Below are 21,688 nucleotides of genomic sequence, written 5' to 3'. Positions count from 1 at the left end.
ATTCTAAAACAACATTTTTTTGGATGAATTAATTTTATAATTTTTTTTTAAATTCATACCTCTCACTTTTTAATTAATTTTTTGGATAATTAAAGTGGATTAGTAATCTATATTATAGGAAGTTATTTCAAATTATTTCATTTGAAATTTGCAGGAAAATTCATTTTGCAGGTATATTCATGGCCCCTTCACACGAATCGAATCTATCTTCACGGAAATTTTGCAGGTTCACTACTCGGAGTGTACGATACGCCTCAAACGAATTACGTTAATTATTTATTTTGAACGACTATTGAATGAAGTTGGTCCGATGTTGTTTTTCCCCAATATCTTAAACTATATATAACTTATATTATAATTTTTTTAATCGTATTTTATTGAATGACATTTTATTCTTGAATTCGACTCCCGTGCATCAAAAGGCTGATATACTAATTCATAATAAAAGTAAAATATGCCATTCCAATAAAAAGATAAAAGGAAATTGAAGTTAGAAATGATAAACAAGTAGCCCAATTAGATGAAAAACTAACACTACAAAAAAGTGGAACCATCATTTATCATGTATTATAATAATTGGAAGCACAATTATTTTGTCTCCCTGAATTTATTCAAGTCATAATTTCCATGCCCCCTCTCAATTTGGCTACACAATAATTTCCTACCAATTTCTAAATAAATCTTCAATTTCTGCAAGTCTGTAACAACATGCCTGCATGAAAAAATTCAATACCATCTTTCTCTTTTAGCATCATTAAAGTAGAGAAAATAAGAAGAATAAAGCAGGCTCATACTTATCCCTTGGTATTTTTTTAAAGCCATCGTCATAAATCAAACTGTTGAAAGAAACGATTGAATCCCGAAAACAATGAAGAGAACTCCTCCAGATAGTGCAACCTGCATCGCGTTCAAATTTCATTTTTTTCGAGTCGATTAGGTGTCGTTTTCTTTTTTTCCCTGTTTATGAAAAAAACAAAAAACAAATACGATCGCACAAGCTTACAATTTTCTCAGATATTTGAGTTGCCAAAGTCTTGCCTCCCAGGACAGCAGCCGTGGTGCACAAGGCTTGTCCTCTGCCCCCAAAAGAAAATTTTACAAGATCTCGTTTTAGTAAAATTTAGTGAAATGGTGCATATTCTAATTAAGTAAAACACGATCAGTGAGAAATTTTAATTTTATAAGCGTAAAACGTAAATCATATAATATGGACTTACAGGATTCCACCAAGAACAACACCCAGAGGATTCTCATCTGCAGCCAAACCTATTGTGGCAAGCTGAAAAAATGGTCATATTTATATTGTTAAATGAGAAGAGAGAAAAAAACACTACTATCGGGACTGACAAAAGTAACCAGCACTTTGGCTTACCTGACTTTTATCGCCCCATTCCCCGAAGAAAGTAATAGAAAAAGCCTACAGAAATGGCAAATGTAGATTGTTCGGTGTGTAAATAATAAGGCGGTTGTTGCTTGATAAAAAAAATAAAAAAAAAATAGAACCAATACCTTCAAGAAGATCGGAGAGAAGAATTGAGTAAGAAAAGGCCGATTCTGCTTTTTCAGGTCGTCTTTATCCTGGACCAGCACAAAATATATTATATATATAATATATATATCAAGTCGTTCCACTGTACAACAGTAAACGGGGTCATTAATGCGTCTTACCTTTTTACTCTCTTTGGTTTCTCCTCCATTAGACTTTATATCAGCATTCTACCCAATAACAACACGAAATCAGTGAACTTTCTAATTCAATTCAAGTATTCAACCCAAGTCGCAAAACACAATCGACAATTAAGACTAACCAGTTCTTTTTCGACTTCAGCGAAGTCTTCAGCCTCCCTGTCACGTATAGTCAGAATATTAACACAATTACACTTGTAAAGGATTTAGTTAAACAAATGATTTTCTGTCGACGGAATTAGTTCAAAGATTGTTTATCTGTCAATCATAAGGGATGTAAAAAAAGTTCTACCCGTCATTAAATGCATCCCACAAAGACCACAAACCAAATCCCAGAAACAATACTGTAGTAATGTGATGAGTCCACTTGCGGGGGATCTGCATACGTAAAACATGAAATATATTTATAACTCTTACCATAAAAACAAGTTTACAGAGTCGTAAAACAATACGTTTTATATGCATAACGAATGGTTAACATCCTACCCGAAAATAACGAGATACATAATTTTATCATTGGTATCATATACATGCATGACTCAGCATAGTATATTTCTTTAGCAATTATATCACTTTACATCCACTTACCAGATTTGGAGCGGCCCAGCCAACAACAGCTGACAGTATGGTCATGACCTATTAAAAAAGAAAATAAAAAATTAAATTGCTGTCTATTTTACGGCCTCGAAAAGTCACGAAAACATAAACAGTTAAAGAGAAAAAAGTAAGTCTTACTATCAAAGCGCCAAGGCAACCTGACAGCACGTACCTTCTGGGATAGCGCATTGCCAATATCTGAAACGACCAGAATATTGTCAGTATATCTTTCATTTTTTACTTTTTTAAAAGCATAAATCGAAGGCAGGGTCAATACTTAATCGAAGCTGACTCAGTTGCTTTAAAGTGGAGGAAATATTGATCTTAATTTCAATTAGAATGACAAGGAGTTTAAGGAGTGAAATTCGTTACTCCTATTCTACGAAATAAGTTATAAGTATCATGCTATGAAGATCCAACAACCGGGACGTAAGAAACAGAGTTTTAAACACAATAACAGAATATGCCAGCACTTGGAATATGCCAATTAACACGAGAAAGTAGCTCGTAGTTCTACTCAAGCTGATGCAGAAACGTTAATTTAAGCTTGGGCTTGTTTTTTAGATACCCTTGTAAAAATAGACTCAATCTTCGTCTCTACAAATGATTCTGATCATTTGAAGTTTACCCTGAAAATAAAATAAGACAATCTTTTTCTAAGAGATCCAATTAAAGCAATAAGATCGATCCCCAAAAGTTTATTCATCGTTTTGCCATTAATTTGATACGCCAAAAAGAGAAACAATAAAGTTGTTCAAGGACTTGGGCACAAATATTGCAAACATAAACACTAACTACAATTGGGATCCAGTACTTTATGTCTCTTTATATCCCAAAGAAGAATTAAATAGATTAGATTTCAACAGCTCTTTTCTCTTCCGAAGAGATCAATTAAAAGGGTTTGTTTATCCATTCCAACTCGTTTATCCATTAAAACCGATTCATAGTTCATCTTCCATGTTCAATAAAAACTAACATGACTGGGTTAAGATAAAAAAAAACGAAGAAAAAAAACTCAACTACAACTCACTGAGCATATTGTATTATTTTCGGTTAGCAAGTATGCGTGATATACAGGGTACAGCCGTAAAGCTTCATATGTACAACTGATTGGCATCAAAGAATATCAGATTATAAAGTGCGATAAAATCAAGTTAAATGAAGAGGAATTTATTCCCCATAAAAAGTGTAAAACGAGACTGTAGTTATTTAAGAGAAATGTGCATAAAGCAAGAATCGGCATCCCATTCAGCATACTTTCTTTTTTATTCCATTTCTCAGTGTGAATTATCTAACTAATATATTCTCTATTCGCAATAAAATAAACAGCAGCATGGCTTAAAGATTAAATGCGATACACGTCGAACCATTCAATTGCAACAAGAACAAGACAGTATCTTGCATATAATTCATCAAAACCATACCTATTTCACTAATATAATTCCAAAATAAAGAGCCAACGTAGTAACACTTCTCTATAATTTCAAACATAATCGAAATTGTGCGATTAAAACTAATTCCCAATTATTATTTATTTTATTTATTTACATGGAAGTCAATTAATTCAAGCAAAACAAAAACAATTTACTACATAAAATCTTTGATGAAGAAGAACTCATGCATCTAAAACCAGTGGGCATTAACATATAACATTAGCATTGTAGAAACAAAAATGAATTTAGCAATCAATTTATTCTTGTTATACACAGAGCACTCGATCAAAAATTTCAAAAAATTAAAAAGTAGAATACTCAAACACACATAACAATCAAGAGTAGCAGGACAATGAAAAGAGTAATTGAACAAAAAATGTATACATACATACATACATACATACATATATATATATATGTATATATATACTTACGGCAGCTGCGAAAAAGGTCTTATCTCCGATCTCTGATAATACCGTCATTGCCAATGACTTAGTAAACCCCTGTTGGATTGACAGAACGAAGAAATCAACAATCAATAAAATTAAAATTAAAATTATATGTGTAAACAGAGAAAAGTTGAAATATTACTTGAACAATTGATAGACCCATTCTTCTGTGAATAAATGGAGGTGGAGCAAAGGAAAAAAGGAACCCAGATTTTGGGAGAAATCAAAGAGCTTCTTTTCTGCTTGGATGTGTAAATGAATAAAATATATATATAGTAATATGTAACTATATAGGTGGGGTTAGTGAGTCGTGAGGTCTGAGTCAGTTTTGGGAGTCTGACTCGAATCTTTGTAGTGCTGTACGAAATCTTTATATAGAGAGAGAGAGAGAGAGAGAGTTGCCTTCAAGACTTTTCAGTCCGACGGCGGAGGCTGTGTGTGATTGCAAATTAAAGGGGAAAATTAAGTAGACTGCAAATAATTCTTTTTTTTTTTATATATATACAAAAGAAGAATTATTTAATATTTTTTTAGGAAAATTTAGTTAATTACTTGATAGTGCAAAATGTGCAAAACAAATAATTGAGCGAATAATTTCCTTTTATTTGGTGGTATATCACTTTCATTTTTCTTTTTACACTTAAACACTAATAGTCATTCGCAGAAATAACATACCTAAACTCGGCCTGGAATTGACCGAAATCGGTCTATATGGTGTAAAATTCATTTTCATCTCTAACGTTTGTAGCCAAATCAAATTAGTCCCTATGTTTCTAATTTTGTTCGATATCATGCTTCGGACACAATTTCTATATTAATAGTCATTTATCTTAGTATTTAGTCTCACTTTAGTCCCTCATGTCCCAAATGTCTCATTATCATCCTTCAACTCTACAATTTATCTCAATATAGTTTTTCGTTGTATAGTTTAGTTAACTTTAGCAGAATCTTTTGTTTATTGGATGACATATTCTATTCTTGCGATTATTTTGTAATAAACTATACATAGATTAATAAATACTAGAAATACATATATAATTGAATTAGTTCTTTAAATATCAACATAAGATCACAAAAAATATAAACTAGATTTTGAAAGAGAATTTATGTAGATGACATTTATAATTATTTAAATATGTTTCTAAATTATATCCACAAAATAGATGAGTCGTTTAATATTAATATAAATTAATATTTCGTAAATATATTAGGTTTTTAAGTTATATTTCTGTTGGTTGCAAATATTATTTTTAAATTACTAACCTTATTATTTATTGAAAAAAGTCTTAATTTATCCAAAATAATTCTAAGAATGGAATATATATCCCATCCGTTTTTAAAAAGATTTCGTTAATGTTAACAGGTTTACACATCAAGGGATGATAATGAGATGAATTATAGAGATAAGGATGAAAATGAGGCAATTGAGACATGAGGGACTTCAGTGAGACTAAATGTGAAAATGAGGACCATTATGAAATTTAGCCATTTCTATATGCAAAGAAAGTAATGAGCTCTCAACATAGCTTAATTAGTAAAAATATCGTGTACATCAAAATAATAAGCTTGATGGTTCGTTTGTGATTAAATTAATAAAAAAAATTATTAGAGAATAATTCTAAATTGGATTAAAAGCTTTTTAATGAATTTTTAGCAGTAAATTAATATGATTGACTCGTTAACTTAATGTTTTCATAGAAAGAGCTAGCATGAAGGCTAAAGCCATTAATGGGTCCATTGAGTTGGACAAACGGGATATATAAGTAGGGTAAATTGCAACCATCTCCCTTAGATAAAGTATAATTACAAAAAAACACCTTATTTTTTAGAAATTACATCCACATTCTAAAGTTTGTACATTTCTTACACCCACCTCACAAAAGGTTGTTAATGTAAAAAATTTACCAATTGCGGTAGTGCATGTAATGATAAAAAATGGAGGGATTTTTTGTGAATAGACTATTTTATTTTTGATTTTTTTTGCTGTAGTATTTGGATAAACAGTGACCATTGGTGAGCTTTGAAAATGTTGATAGTAAATTAGCAATTTCCTGATTATAATTGTCAAAGGTAATTGAGTTGAGTATGTTTGAAGTTGGAGGAAAGATATTTTAACATTAAAGCGACAACAATTTCATCAAATTCTATTCCAGCCACATAAAATGTACTCCTTGTAAGATAAGCTAAAAGCCACATATCTTTGTATTTTGAAAGCATCGATTTGTAGTTTATTAAAGGGTCTTTACAAATAAGCCCATCAATGGATACTTATTTATAAAGAGATCAAGACAAAAAACTCCTTTACCAATAAGTCCACACATGGTTCAGATTTTTGTAAAGGACTAAAATAACCCTCATACTTTAATATGCTCCAATTTCATCATTAACATTATTTAACCTCAAATTGACCCCAAATTTCACAAATTATTCAATTTTGACCAAAACTTTTTTTTTCAAAAACTTTTTTTTTCCCGCCGGATTCCGGCGTTGACTTTTTCGAATTTTTTTTTCTTTTTTTCTTCTTTTCTTTTTTTCTGTAACCTTTTTTTTCGTTTAAACAGCAATATTGCTGTGATTGACAGTAATATTAACTATATTACTGTTAAACACAGTAAAATTAAACTAAACTACTGTTTAACAAAGTAATATTGCTATATTAATCTCTAGCACAGTAATATTAACACAACAAAACTCATTATTATTGTGTAATAGAGTATTATTACTATGTTGACCGTTCAACAAATGTAAACATAATAAAAAACTGAAAGAATTAATATTACTGTGAGTGACAGTAATATTACTATAACAACATAATATTACCGTCAATCACAGTAATATTACAATAATAGACAGTAATATTATTACGTTACTCCATGAATAACACAAACAAACAAAAAATCCAAACAAAATAATAATATTGATGTGGTTGACAGCAATATTACTATAACAATAGTAATATTACCGTCAACCACAGTAATATTATTGTGTTTACAGTGATATTACAATAATAGAAAGTAATATTATTACGTTACTTCGTGAATAACTTAAACAAAACAAAAAACCCAAAAAAATAATAATGTTGATGTTGTTGACAGTAATATTATTGTGTTTACAGTTATTTTACTGTCAACGACAGTAATATAATTACGTTGACTTGTCAACAAATCAAACAAAAAAAAAATAATAATATTACATTAATTTACAGTCAACGGCAACACAATTACATAAATGTATTGTCAACGGCAGTACAATTACGTTAAGTTACTGTCATTGACAGTATAATTACGTTAATTTACTGTCAGTGACAGCACAATTACGGTCAACGTTTAGCGGCGAACGTAAAAAAAAAAACAAACAAAAAAAAAAACTCAAAAAAACACTAAAAAAGTCAACGCCGGAGACCGCCGAAAAAATCCGGAAGAAAAGAACAGAAAAAAGAAAAAAAAAAAAAAAAAAAAAAAAAAAAATCAACGCCGGAGACCGGCGTTGACCGCCGGTAAATGCCGGAAACCGGCGAAAAAATCCGAAAGAAAAAAAAAACAAAAAAAATAAAATAAAAAAATTGAAAAGTTAACGCCGGATCCGGCGGCAAAAAAATTTATTTTGAAAAAAAAAATGTTTGTGAAAAAAAAAAATTGGGTCAAAATTGAATAATTTGTGAAATTTGAGGTCAAATTGAGATTAAATTAAGTTAAAGGATGAAATTGGAGCATATTAAAGTATGCTCTAAAAAAAAGTCAAAATTGGATTTTTTTGGACTAAATTGATTAAATTGGGGTTACAATTAAGAATTTTGTATAAATGGTTGAGGGTAATATTGGGATATACATGAGTGTTTCCTTTATTTATAATAAATATTAAATGAATGAACTTATTGGTGAAAGAGATATAACCCCTAAACCTAGAAGAATAAACATGCTTGGTTGGGACTTTATCACAAAAACCCCTTTATTAAAAGTCTATTAGATTTAATTTGATTGTCATAAGTAACACATTTATTTAAAGAGTTTTTTTGCATAAGTCACCAACCAATCATCTTTATTATTATAGGTTTAGGGGTTATATCTCTTTCACTAATAAACTCATCCATTTAATATTTATTATAAATAAAGGAAACATTCATGTATATGTCAATATTACCCCAACCCTTTATACTCAATTCTTAATTATAACCCTAATTTAATCAATTTTGTCCACAAAAATTCAATTTTGACCACAAAAATCAAATTTTGACTTTTTTTTTAGAAAAAAATTTTGCCGCCGGATTCCGGCGGTCTCCGGCGTTGACTTTTCAACTTTTTTTTTTCTTCCGATTTGTTCGCCGGTCACCGGTGTTGACTTTTTCTTTTTCCTTCCGGATTTTTTCGCCGGTTTCCGGCGTTGATTTTTTTTAGTGTTTTTTTTTCTTTTTTCTTTTTTTTACGTCCGCCGCTAAACGTTGACCGTAATTGTGCTGTCACTGACAGTAAATTAACGTAATTATACTGTCAATGACAGTTAATTAACGTAATTGTACTGTCGTTGACAATACATTTATGTAATTGTTCTGCCGTTGACAGTAAATTAACGTAATATTATTATTTTTTTACTTTTTGTTATTTTTTTATTTTGTTTGATTTGTTGACAAGTCAACGTAGTTATATTACTGTCGTTGATAGTAAAATAACCGTAAACACAATAATATTACTGTCAACAACAACAATATTATTATTTTTTTGGGTTTTTTGTTTTGTTTGAGTTATTTACGGAGTAACGTAATAATATTACTGTATATTATTGTCATATTACTGTAAATACAATAATATTACTGTGGTTGACGGTAATATTACTGTTGTTATAGTAATATTATTGTCAACCACATCAATATTATTATTTTGTTTGGATTTTTTTGTTTGTTTGAGTTATTCACGGAGTAACGTAATAATATTACTGTCTATTATTGTAATATTACTGTGGTTGACGGTAATATTACTGTTGTTAGAGTAATATTACTGTCACACACAATAATATTAATTCTTTTGGCTTTTTATTATGTTTACATTTGTTGAACGGTCAACATAGTAATATTACTCTATTACACAATAATAATGAGTTTTGTTGTATTAATATTATTGTGCTAGAGATTAATATAGCAATATTACTGTGTTAACCTGTAGTTTAATTAATTTTACTGTGTTTAACAGTAATATAGTTAATATTACTGTCAATCACAGCAATATTGTTGTTTAAACGAAAAAAAATGTTACAGAAAAAAAAAATCGAAAAAGTCAACGCCGAAATCCGGCGGCAAAAAAAAAATTTGTTTGAAATTTTTTTTTGGGTCAAAATTGAATAATTTGTGAAATTTGGGGTCAAATTGAAGTTAAATTAAGTTAATGATGAAATTGGAGCATATTAAAGTATGAGGGGCTATTTTAATCTTTTACAAAAATCTGAACCATATGTGGACTTATTAGTAAAAAAAAATTTACCTGGATTTTTTTATAAATAAGTACCAATTAATGGACTTATTTGTAATGACTCTTTTATTTAATTATTTTTGATAAAGGAAAAGTAGTGGCATTTCTTATTAGATAAACGCACTACAAGCTTGTCTTTTCACAATGCATACATCTTTTCATCAAATGTTAATCCCTTCTTAGAAGTTGGAACAATTAGTAAAGAGACTCAATTCTGGAGAACAATTTAGTATAAAATTGTTTTAGAGAACATAAATTTTAGTTTCTTAATGAGTTTTATAGTTAAAAGATATAGAAAACAAATTTGGATTTTTATTAAGACGTGTTTGGCTAAATTTAAGAGCTTATAAGTGGTGTAAAAAAAAAAAATACACCGATGGAGGGTATATAGGATTTAAAGAAAAAAAATATTTATGCCCCACTTTTTTATTTATGATAAATAGCACTTAATTCATTGTGGTTTGAGTTTTGTGCACATAACCCCTTATAATTTCAATATAAGCACATGCCCCTTGTAGGGGCAATTTTTTTTCTAATGTTGTTTGGAAAATAGTTTTTAAAATGGTGTTGTTTTGGAGGTAGTAAACGAATTGGGGTTGAGTGCACTCTCGACGGCGGCACCGACAGGAGGCGCCACCTCCAATGACGTCTCTTGTATATTGTTTAAATATTTTAATATTTTAATATTTTAATATTTATATTTTAATATTAATATACCCGTTTGCTTCTCATACACCCTTTTATGCAGATGTTTTTGTGTACGGAGGTATGGACGATTTATCTACTACACAGAGATTTATGGATATGTTCGGTCCGTCTACATCTCAGGTACCCATATTTACAGATTTAGTTGTTCCATCTACGAATGATTACGTTCCATATATGCCATGGTCCGATTCTCTAGCTACCCCATATCCTCCTGCTATTGATACTCGGTTCTCTTCATGGGATCCACATTTGGAGCTCAACTTGGGATACTCAAATCCCCAAGAGCGGATCCGACCACAATCTAATGTTTCCCTTGTTCCATATCCACAAGATGACACCCAGTTTGTTGATGATGTACCGGCAGAACCTGACATTCGTCGAGATGGTAGGTCGCGTAGGACTAGACGGGCACCTGCATGTGGCACTGGTTCACATAGGCACTGACTTCATAGTGCTAATTTTATTTCCTTGTACTCATTTTGTTTTTGCTATTGAACATATTTATTTTGTACGACTCTTTTATTTTCTAGAACTCCTTTTGTTTTTATTTACATGTTTTTAAGATCGTACACTATTTTAGTGTGTTAATTAGATGAAAACATGCAATGATTAATTTAATACTAACACATAAAATATATAAAATATAATAAATTTAATACTAATATCATACTAATGAATTTAGTTTGAATTGTTTTATTTTGTAAAAAAAATTAAATATCAGAAAATATTAAAATATTAATATTAAAATATAAATATTAAAATATTAAAAGATTTAAAAAATAGACAGGAGACGTCATTGGAGGTGGCCGGTGCCGCCGTTGGTGGTGGCGTTTCCTCCCGGTGCCGCCGTTGGTGGTGGCGCCTCCTGCCGGTGCCGCCGTGGAGAGTGGCGCCCAACCCCGATTCGTTTATTCCCTACAAAACAACACCATTTTAAAAATTCTTTTCCAAAACAACACTAGAAAAAAAATTGCCCCCCCCCTTATAGTTTGAACTTTGTGCACATGACCCCATATACTTTTAATATTAGCATATAATCCCCTTATGGTATCCCATTTGGTAAATAATCAGGTCCATTAACATAAAATTTTTGAAGTACAAGTGGATAATATGCTTATATTAAAACACAATGAGGGCATGTTCTATATTGAAAGTATAAGAGGATGTAAAAAATTCAAAATAACAACTTATCAACTTTTAAAATAATTTATCAAACCTAAGAACTTATCTTTTTAAAAAAACAAGTTTAGCCAAATAGGCTCTATGCCCTGAATCACTCTTTGATCTTGTATTCTTGTTGAATCACTCTTTGATCTTGTAACTCCAAAGAAGTATAGGTCAATTGTTTGACCAAATGAAAAGAGCAAAACAAGAAAAAAGCTGATATAAAGTTTACACAATCATGCTAAGTTAAGCAACTTAACTTAACTCATTTGGTCCACCATTATTTTGCCCTCGCAAAGCAAACAAAATCAACACAAAAATGAAAGAAAATTAAAGAAAAAGAAAAAAGCAGCCATCTCGTGATAATCAAAAATAATTTCAGAGTTCTTCCCATCTTTTTGACCCACATGTAGGGCCCACCCCCACTCACATTCCGCCTTAATCTCGTCATTAGTAAAACACCGCTCCATAATCACTGCCCAAAAGCTGCTTCCTCTCTCTCTACCAAAAAAAACATAATTCCTACATTTTCATAATTGGGTTGTATTTTAGGGATTGATTCCATTTTGCACCCTTGAAAAATAGTTTTTGTCACTGTTGCACCCCCAAAAAATATTAATATCATTTTGCACCCTCTCAACTACAAGATGCAAAATATAAAAGTCCATCTCATCAATACATTTTTTTTTCACACAAAAATATTTTACAAAATTAAAAGGAACAAAAATCATTCAGCTATTATATTATCGAGTTACTTGAAAATTATATTTTGTTCCAAAGATTTCTATCAAATATCATCACTACTTACAATAAAAGATACATGAATTGAATAACTGAAATGTTAAATGTCGTTTCAATTTTATTAATGTCGTTTTGACTTCGGACTTGATTTTGACATATTTCTATTTTGATTTTGCCAAAATTCGAAACACAAAAATTCTAGTCCTTTGGGTTAGCTTTCTAATCCAACTTAAATCCGCTACATTGGATTTCGTGTTACAAAGTTATGCATGAATGAGTCACATTTTGAATTTTAGATATCTCAATATATACATCAAAGTTGTGGGCAGTTCCTTTGATTCATGTATATCTTTCTCGTCCGACATCCAATTTTGGTGATTCAAGTTGGATTAGAAAACTAACTCAGAATACTACAAATTCTATTTTTTGGATTTTGCAAAATTTGGAATTAAAAATGATCAAAATCACGTTTGAAGTCGTAACGGTATTATTAAAACTCGAACGACATTTATCACACCACATTGAATAATTTAGTGATAAATTGTTTTTTGGGAAAGAAATTATAGTTTTTTAAAGTAATTTGTTGTGATTTGTTTTTTTTTTTGGCATTTCGCATCCCTGACAAAAAAAAAAGAAAAAACCCAGCAAAATTAAAAATTTTAAATATTTAATTCAGGATGTAAATGATTTATTGTGTTTTAACGGTGCAAAATATCATTAATTTTTTTAAATAGTGCAAAAGCCAAGACTCAAAGTAAGATTAAGCAAATGAATAAGTAAACTAGTAGTAATTAAAGGGATGATCTTTACGTGACAAGACATTAATCACAAGTCGCAAAATTAAACTCATGTGAGATGATGACATTAGCAAAATCTAACAACCTTTTTAATGAAAAATATAAACAACATTCATTAAAATACCCAAAAAATCTCTTCTCCCCACATTCATTCAAAGCTTCTCTCAATTTGCTTTCTCATAACCCTCCAACAATTCCTGCGTGACTCTCTTTATAAATACACACACACACACACACACACACACACACACACACACTTGTATCTCACGTACTCCCTCACTCACTCACTCACTCACAGCAGTACGTGTAAAATGGAGAAATTGGGCTTTTTCCTTGGAATTTTCGCTGCAATTTTCTCCATTGTTGTTCCTTCGGTGATTTCAAGAACACTCCCATTCAACTCAGAAACATCTGTTCTTGATGTTTCTTCCTCGCTTTCAAGGGCCCAGGGTTTGTTCTCACTCAATCCCCAAAACGTACTATCCTCGAAGCACGAGGTACACCACCGCCGCCCAGCCGTTTCTACCGGCTCCGCCGCCCTCAGTTTCCAGCTCCATTCTCGATTGTCGGTCCGTGGAAGCTCCGAGAAGGACTACAACACACTCACATTGGCTCGGCTGGCGCGTGACTCGGCCCGAGTCAGAGCGATTCAGACTCGGCTAGATCTGGCGAGTTTGGGGATTACGAAAGCAGATCTAACCCCTCTGGAATCCGAGTTCGGCGAGGAGAAGCTGGAGGGCCCGGTGATTTCCGGCACGAGTCAGGGCAGCGGCGAGTACTTCTGCCGAGTCGGAATCGGCCACCCCTCGACTCAGGCTTACATGGTGCTCGACACGGGGAGTGACGTCAACTGGGTGCAGTGCGCCCCCTGCGCGGATTGTTACCAGCAGGCCGACCCGATTTACGACCCGGGTCTGTCCTCCTCCTTCACCCCTCTCACGTGCGAGACCCAGCAATGCCAGTCGCTCGACGTGTCCGAGTGCCGCAACGGCACGTGCCTCTACGAGGTCTCCTACGGCGACGGTTCCTACACCGTCGGGGATTTTGTCACTGAGACCATCACCTTCGGCGGCTCCGCCGCCGTGGACAACGTGGCCATCGGATGCGGGCACAACAACGAGGGGCTGTTCGTCGGAGCCGCCGGGTTAATCGGATTGGGCGGCGGCCGGCTGTCGTTCCCGTCGCAAATCAACGCCTCATCGTTCTCCTACTGCCTCGTGGACCGCGACTCCGACTCGGCGTCGACTCTCGAGTTCAACTCGGCGGCGCCGCCGGACGCCGTCACGGCCCCGCTGGTCCGCAACTCGAAGCTCGACACGTTCTACTACGTGGACGTAACCGGAATCAGCGTCGCCGGGGATCTGCTGCCGATCCCGCCGTCGACGTTCGAGATGAACGACAACGGCAGCGGCGGGGTGATAGTGGACTCGGGCACCGCCGTCACAAGGCTGCAGACGGAGGCGTACAACTCGATGCGCGACGCGTTCAGGAAGGGGACGAAGGAGCTCCCGACGGCCGCCGGCGTGGCGCTGTTCGACACGTGCTACGATCTGAGCTCGAGGAAGAGCGTCGAGGTGCCGACGGTGTCGTTTCACTTCTCGAACGGCAAATCGCTGAGTTTACCGGCGAAGAACTACATAATACCGGTGGATTCGTCGGGGACTTTCTGCTTCGCCTTCGCACCGACGGCGTCGGAGCTTGGGATTATCGGGAATGTTCAGCAGCAGGGGACACGTGTCAGTTACGACCTCGCTAATTCTCTTATTGGGTTCTCACCCAATAAATGCTGATAATTTATTTATTTGATTGTGTCTAAAAAAGAAATTAGTGATTAATTAACTGTTTAATTAATTAAAAGTTTTATTGTGTTCCTTATTATTATTATCTATAAATTGATCTAGTTTTTTTTTTTTTTTTTTTTTTTTGTGAGTGAGTGGGCCTGTCCTTAATAACTGTAAGCCCATGGTTTGGGCCCACATGATGGGTGTGTGTTTGTAACTATTGCTATTTATTTTAATAGTAGTTCCTTGTTTGTATAGTAGTCAAATTAATTGTATGTTGCAACTTTCGTGTGAGGGGATTTAATGAAATTGTCGGTCAAAAATTTACTAGCAACTGGCTTTAAGTTTCGTGCCATAATTTTTGTGGTCCGCATATATATATATATATATATATATATATATATATATATATATATATATATATATATATATATATATATATATATATATATATATATATATTTTTTTAATTTGGCTCGGGATTACTCTTGACCTTTCTACCTTGATTGCATCGATCAACCTCTTTGCACTTGAAAGATTGTCATAATGTGGCTCTTATCGTTACTTCTTTGATCTTTGACCTGATAACCGTTTGTTCCAAGGCCTCAAAATTGAGAAAACATCAAAGCAAAAGGAAAACTGACGATAAGGAGGAAGAATCACACGCTAACTCAACCACAAAAAACCAATATCACAGCATAGCCTACGACGACAATCACCACATCAAAAACAAGCGGTTCAACCACCAAAAGATCAATATCGCAACATAATCCACGACATCAACCACCACCAGCGTTGCCACCACATAAGTTACCAAAATCAAATATGCCGCGCCTCCCTTAACGTCTTCTTCTCTGCATGTCTCCACCGTACGTAAATTGACTTACATTTTGTGCTTTAACTCATCATTTGTGTCCACCTTCAAGAAACCCAATGTATGGTGGGATTTCAGCCCACCCCAAGAGAAAACGGGTCCAAGAAAGATTCACAAGAGAATCGATTCTTCTCCCTCCTCCTAAGTTGAAGGGACATGTTCACTAAATCATGAGGAATATCAACAATAAGAAAGAGTTAGTGAATACTTTAGACAAGTATGTGAAATTTGTGAGGACCAATCACTGTTTCTTGTTGTTTGCTGATCTTGAAAATAGTTATAAGTGGCTCTTGTTGTTAGAGTGGATGAGCAACAAGCCAACTTATGGTTGTGCTCTTTCCTTAAAATAGATCGGCTAACCAAAGTTAAGAATCGTAGTACACGATATTGTCTTAAGGGAATGATTGACTCCACTAATTCATGTATTGACACTAGATTATAGTTCCAAACTAAAACCCGTTATCCTCTATATATAAAGCTTCTATTGCGAAACACGATTACATGATAGTAGAACATTTTTTTTCAAACTATCCGAATATAGTTTCAGCTTACACTTAGTGTTGATAGTTTCGCCATACACTGAACTTTACCATTTTTAATTCTATTTTCGATGTATGATTTCGAATTATCGCAACTTCTGGTTCATTTGACCAAATTAACACCTTTTACCCAATAGATACAAATTTTACTTGATTTTCCTTTTATAGATTTTCGATCCTCTTTTCAAGAAAAAAAATTCAGAAATATTCTAGGATATGTTGGTTTAGTAATTGCATAGTTGGGCCATTGAGCTTTAGAAAATATGGAAGAAATAAAATGAATATAATCCTTTTGAGATTGGAAAAATCTGGAAAATGGATCACGAGTCCAGCTGCAAAAATTAGATGTGTTCAATTTCTTATTCTTAATAAATGAAAATTGGAAATTCAATTTTCACCTCAATGTGATTGTTGTACAACCCGGCCCCGCAAGGTGGCCTAATTGATGAGTAACGAGAACACGACGTATAACGACTCAAATCCGATCCACTTACTAATACTTTTGAAGTCAAATTTGTTGCATATGTATCTAGTGCGATTTATACTTACATCTTTCGTGTGATTCACGGACTATTGTACAAGAGGGGTTTACCTAGTGCACAAATTCAACAAAAAAAATGTGATTGTTATACATTACCTTGAAATTTGAGTTTATTACACGACGTCCAAAAGAAAAAGATTTTATGGGGTCACATGGAATTAATTTATATTTTCCAATAAATCTATAAAATAAACTCATATATATTAAAATTAATTTATGTTTTCTATTTTCCGTGGGTTGATTGCACACATATTAGTGTTGCATGTAAAACTTATTAAATGATCGCCTTATTAATTAATTTTATGACAGTGCAGTTGCTTTGTTTGAGTCATACCAAAAAAATTGAGAGCTCCAAGTAGTCCATTTCTAGTAAAAAGAATTGGCGAGGGGATTCAAACAAAAAATATTTTATCTGATCTCACTCTGATGTCGTGTTGAATAATTCATCTCATGTTAAAATTTAAACTGTTAATTAGGATCGGAGCTCGAAATTTGGAAAAAAAAATATGATCCCGGAGGTAGTTAATAAAAACCAAAATGTGTAGAGTAAGAGAAAAATGCTTATGATTTAGGAGAAAGTTTGTCATGAGAAATGAGACCAAAGTGTACGAAAAAAACCACTTCACATAGTTTTCAAACTCCTATATAAATGCACACATTTTTTAGTATACTTGCCATCATTTTGCTTCAACATTTTCTATTTTCATTACAAACATTTCAAACTAACTAAAATCGCATGTTATATGGTCCAACATGTTATAACATTTTAGATCTTATTTATTTATTTTTATATGGTAGGTGGAGATGTTTAAGTATGATATTGACAATATATGACGTCAAACAATGTTGAAACTGTAGGAGGACGCCCGACAATTTAATAACATAATTAATGTGTCATAAATAGGAAAAATTGACATTTCATTGACCAAAAATCACAAATATAACGTGACCAATGTGAGATGCGACTAGGGTGGAAATCGGACGGATCGGATCGGATTTGGGGGTTTCGGAAAATTTCCGATTTTTTTCGGAAGTCCAAAACGCCTTCCGATTCCGATTCCGATTTTTTCGGAATTCAAAAAGTGATTCCGATTTCGATTTTTTCGGAATTTTCGGAAAATCGGAATTTTTCGGAAATCTTCATTTTCGGAATTTTTGTCGGAATTTTTCGGAATTTTCCCAAAAAAAAAAGAAAAAAAGAAAAAAAAGAAAGAAAAAATTGATCACCGACACAGTAGCCAAATTGCAGAAAGAAACATCAAATAAGGGTTTCGAATTAATTCTAATAAATTTTGAGTTTTGATTTTATATGTTTTAGAAAAGAAAAAAAAAATAATATGTCCAAATACATATATATATAATAATTGGAAAAAAAATATTAGTAATATACTAATATATATTACTAGCAATTAGTACAGACTGCATAGACATATAGCATATATTATATATAGTAATAAATATTAATATTATTATAATTGGAAAAATCGGAATAAATCGGAAAATAATCGGAATAATTTTGGATCGGAAATCGGAAATTCCGAAATTCTGTTATGTATTTCCGATTCCGATCCGATTTTTTTCGGAATTTTCGGAAATCGGAATTTCGGAATTCGGAATTGAAAAAGTTGTTCCATAATCGGAATATTTCGGATTGGATTCGGCGGAAATCGGAATTTTCGTTCCAATTTCCACCCCTAGATGCGACCTATCCAGCGTTATCTTACCAGTTTAATTAATAATATACCAACTTTTATATTTGAATTGAAAGTGGCCATAGTTATGCTCCTCAGTTAAGGGTGGAAATCGGAATGGAATTTTCGAATTCCGTCAATTCCGATCCGAAAATATTTAAATTTGGAACCGTATTTTACATTCCGATTTCCGAAGTTCAAAATTTTTTGAATTTACAATTAAACTTCTATAAATTAATACAGTCGGTACTAGCAAAATTCTATTAATTTAGTGAAATACTAAATTATTGAACTACTAATTTAGTAGGTTTTTATCGAGTCGGGACCAGAAGAAACTATTATTTAAGCAAAGTTATTAATTTATCGAGTATCTACTGTATGTGAAACGGAATTGGAATAGTACATAAAATTACCTAAAATTCTAATTTTCGATCCAATTTTAGTTTCGAATAATTCTATAATTTTTCGAAATATATAATATCATTTTATGAGAAGCGGTGTCAGAGCCACATTTTTTGAATCATAGGTAATTTTTTATTTGGTTAGATTACTCTCCTCGAATTCTTGTGTGCAATTTGAACTAAGGTAGTTAAGTTTAACTAAAGAAAAATAAAAGCACATTCTTTTTGTTAATTAAGTTTCTTTCTTACGAAAGATTTTAGCTAATTTTTCTTTGTTAAAAAGAATATCAATAACTCTACATTCTTCAATATATGTTTATTAGGACATGTAAAATGAATCTCTATATCTTATTTTGAAGACTCCTTTAGTGATTGACTTTTACATTAAACTCTATATACTATATATATTTGATACAGATACGTAGTTATGTACACGGTTATTCGAATCTTATAATTTACGTTCTCAATACAATTTGGTTCGATTCGATTTATCATACCTTAAATTTTCATGCTCATACTTTACCAATAATTTTGCCAAGTGTTTGTAATTCATATGTTTCTTTTGATTTCAATCGAAGTTACGAAAAAAATCCTGAACTTTATAACTAACTTCAAAACAAACCAACAACTTATCCAAGAAATTATTTTGTATGACATTTTTTTATACAATTATAAAGGTTTTATACGTAGAAGCATTTGTAGCATTTTGATTCAATAGAACAAAAACTCAAACAACGGATGTTCTATTGGTTGATTCAATTTAATTTTTCTCATTAAATCTTAAATGTTCAAATGTCGATTAAATCTTACAGTTCACGATTTTTATGATCTGAGAAAATTTAAATTATTATATTTTTTGTGCTCAAATTCAATTAAAAAAAATACTAAACTTTAACTATAAATAGTTATTTAATTGACCTTTTTGTCAACTTTATATCCCCATAAAATACTATTGTATTAAAAGAAAATCACAATATATTTTTTTATATTCTACTCATTATAGTTGCATTTCAATGTAGGGAAATTAATTGAAATGAGTTATATATATATATTCTATTTTTTCTAATAACTATTTCTCTAATTCTAATTAGTTATTTTACTCAAATTTCTCACTTGCTCGCCAATTTTAATAATATAAGTGAGCTACAAAACACACAAAAATGTCCTATATCTAGGGGTGGAAATCGGAATTCAGCCTATTCCAATTTAAAAAAAAATCTGAATTTGGAACTGTATTTTTCATTTCGATTTTTGAAGTTCGATTTCCGATTCTCCTGAATTTATTTGGAACGGAACTGAAATGTTATATAAAGTTATCGGAAAATTTCGATTTCCGATCCGATTTTAGTTCCTAATATTTCAATAATTTTTCGAAATATATAATATAATTTTATGATATATTTTGTGATTCCATAATATAACTTATGTTGTATTTTTTATATGAAAAATATAAATGCCGAAGGGTCAAGTAAATTAAAACTTTATAAAAGATTAATTATTATCAGAAACTTTATATTACATTTTTCGTTATAAGAAAGTCTATGTTTCAATTTGTTGGTCCTGCATGTGTATATTTATATATAGCGTTTTGCCGAACTCTCTTTTGGATTTTCTTGTATTTGCCTGCAAAAAATTTAAAAAGATAGAAAAATATTGTGAAATCTTCCCTTGTATCCGAATTGGAACAAAAGAATATAAACTAATGTAATTTCTAAAATTTCCGAAATTCCAACGATTCCCAAAATTAGAATGAAAATTCCGATTATTTTGAAATGAAAATTAGAACCCAATTTTTACTTTAAAAAAAAATTGGAAATTTCCGAAAAAATATCATTCTTCGATCCATTCGGTCCGATTTTCACCAACTACCTGTACATAGAGAGGTTTTGACCAATACATATCTTTTCACCTATAAATACAAATTGAATGAAACAACACATTGGTTTCTACAACCCCACAGTGTGGCCGTCTAGTGGCAGCGCACAGCCTAAAAACCAGAGCCACCGCGGGGAGCGGTGGCGCGGCCGTATGAAAAGCAGGAGTCGTATATGTGAGCTGCGGTGGCAGAGAGACAAGTGGCGGTGGCTCTGCATCAACTGGGCCCCGTACAATTTATACTGCTATCCAACTCTTCCTGCACAGGTACAATACAAGGGCTTTACTTCCAAGCAAAACCTCTACATTTAATTCCCCATTTATTATCTTCTCCTAACCAAATTTATTTTTTATATATTATATTTCTCTCTCTTCTTATAATATATATTTATTTTTCTAAGAAATAAATAAAATAAAATAAAAAAAAAAGAAAGTGATTCTATTGGTATATCCCATCTCATCACCATCCCATCATCTTTATATGCTCTGCAAAATTAACTCACCCTTCCCCATGACGTAGACGCCTATATATATTTACATTCAGATTCTTACACCTATGTATATATATATTTAATTAGGTGAGAGTAATAAAATAAATAAATAAATAAATAATTACATCGTAGGCTCATCAGAAAGGAAGTTGAAAATTCACTCTATCGTAGTAATTATTATTTTTTGTAGGGTATATTTCGTGTTCTTGTAGGTGGGACTTCAAGTTTGAGTTGGTTAAAATAGATGCACATGAATTAATTAATTACTTAAAAGTGTAATGATGATGATATATATCTGTTGGGCCAAATTACAAAAAAAAAATCTCGTAATTATAATTAAAATTAGTCCATTCAACTATTAATTTTCTTCCATGTTTATATCTGCGGTGTCAAATCTAGTGAAGTCTTTTATATTTTGTGGAGTATTCTTCAGTTTTTACCCGTTTTATCCCATTCAAACT

At 32.3% G+C, this 21,688-nt stretch overlaps 2 protein-coding genes across 4 annotated transcripts; one reads left to right on the top strand and one right to left on the bottom strand.

The window, feature by feature from the left end:
- Positions 1-516: 516 nt before the first annotated feature.
- On the bottom strand, positions 517-4,638 carry LOC105954093 (GDT1-like protein 4). 3 transcript variants are annotated; one of them, XM_088826363.1, is made up of 13 exons: positions 4,308-4,508; positions 4,151-4,219; positions 2,422-2,481; positions 2,275-2,322; positions 1,979-2,064; positions 1,809-1,845; positions 1,669-1,716; positions 1,510-1,578; positions 1,373-1,417; positions 1,218-1,279; positions 1,004-1,076; positions 795-897; positions 517-712 (listed from the first exon to the last, which is right to left on the bottom strand). In XM_088826363.1, the coding sequence occupies exons 1-12, from the start codon at positions 4,326-4,328 to the stop codon at positions 832-834; spliced, it is 684 nt and encodes a 227-aa protein (XP_088682489.1). In that variant the 5' UTR covers positions 4,329-4,508; the 3' UTR covers positions 517-712; positions 795-831. The 3 variants fall into 3 exon arrangements, with proteins under 3 accessions (XP_088682489.1, XP_088682490.1, XP_088682488.1); XM_088826364.1 differs by having other exon boundaries at positions 820-897; XM_088826362.1 differs by having other exon boundaries at positions 517-897; positions 4,308-4,638.
- Positions 4,639-13,017: 8,379 nt separating this feature from the next.
- On the top strand, positions 13,018-15,081 carry LOC105954091 (Eukaryotic aspartyl protease family protein). Its single transcript, XM_012977761.2, has one exon. It carries the CDS (start codon positions 13,346-13,348, stop codon positions 14,822-14,824), a length of 1,479 nt encoding a protein of 492 aa, XP_012833215.2. The 5' UTR covers positions 13,018-13,345; the 3' UTR covers positions 14,825-15,081.
- Positions 15,082-21,688: the final 6,607 nt, after the last annotated feature.

The sequence above is a fragment of the Erythranthe guttata genome, chromosome 12 (genome assembly GCF_056151865.1).
Source record: "Erythranthe guttata isolate IM_541 chromosome 12, IM_541, whole genome shotgun sequence".
NCBI classification, from domain to species: Eukaryota; Viridiplantae; Streptophyta; class Magnoliopsida; order Lamiales; family Phrymaceae; genus Erythranthe; species Erythranthe guttata.
The sequence above is the reverse complement of the archived record's forward strand: the minus strand, read 5'-3'. Positions and strand labels throughout refer to the sequence as shown.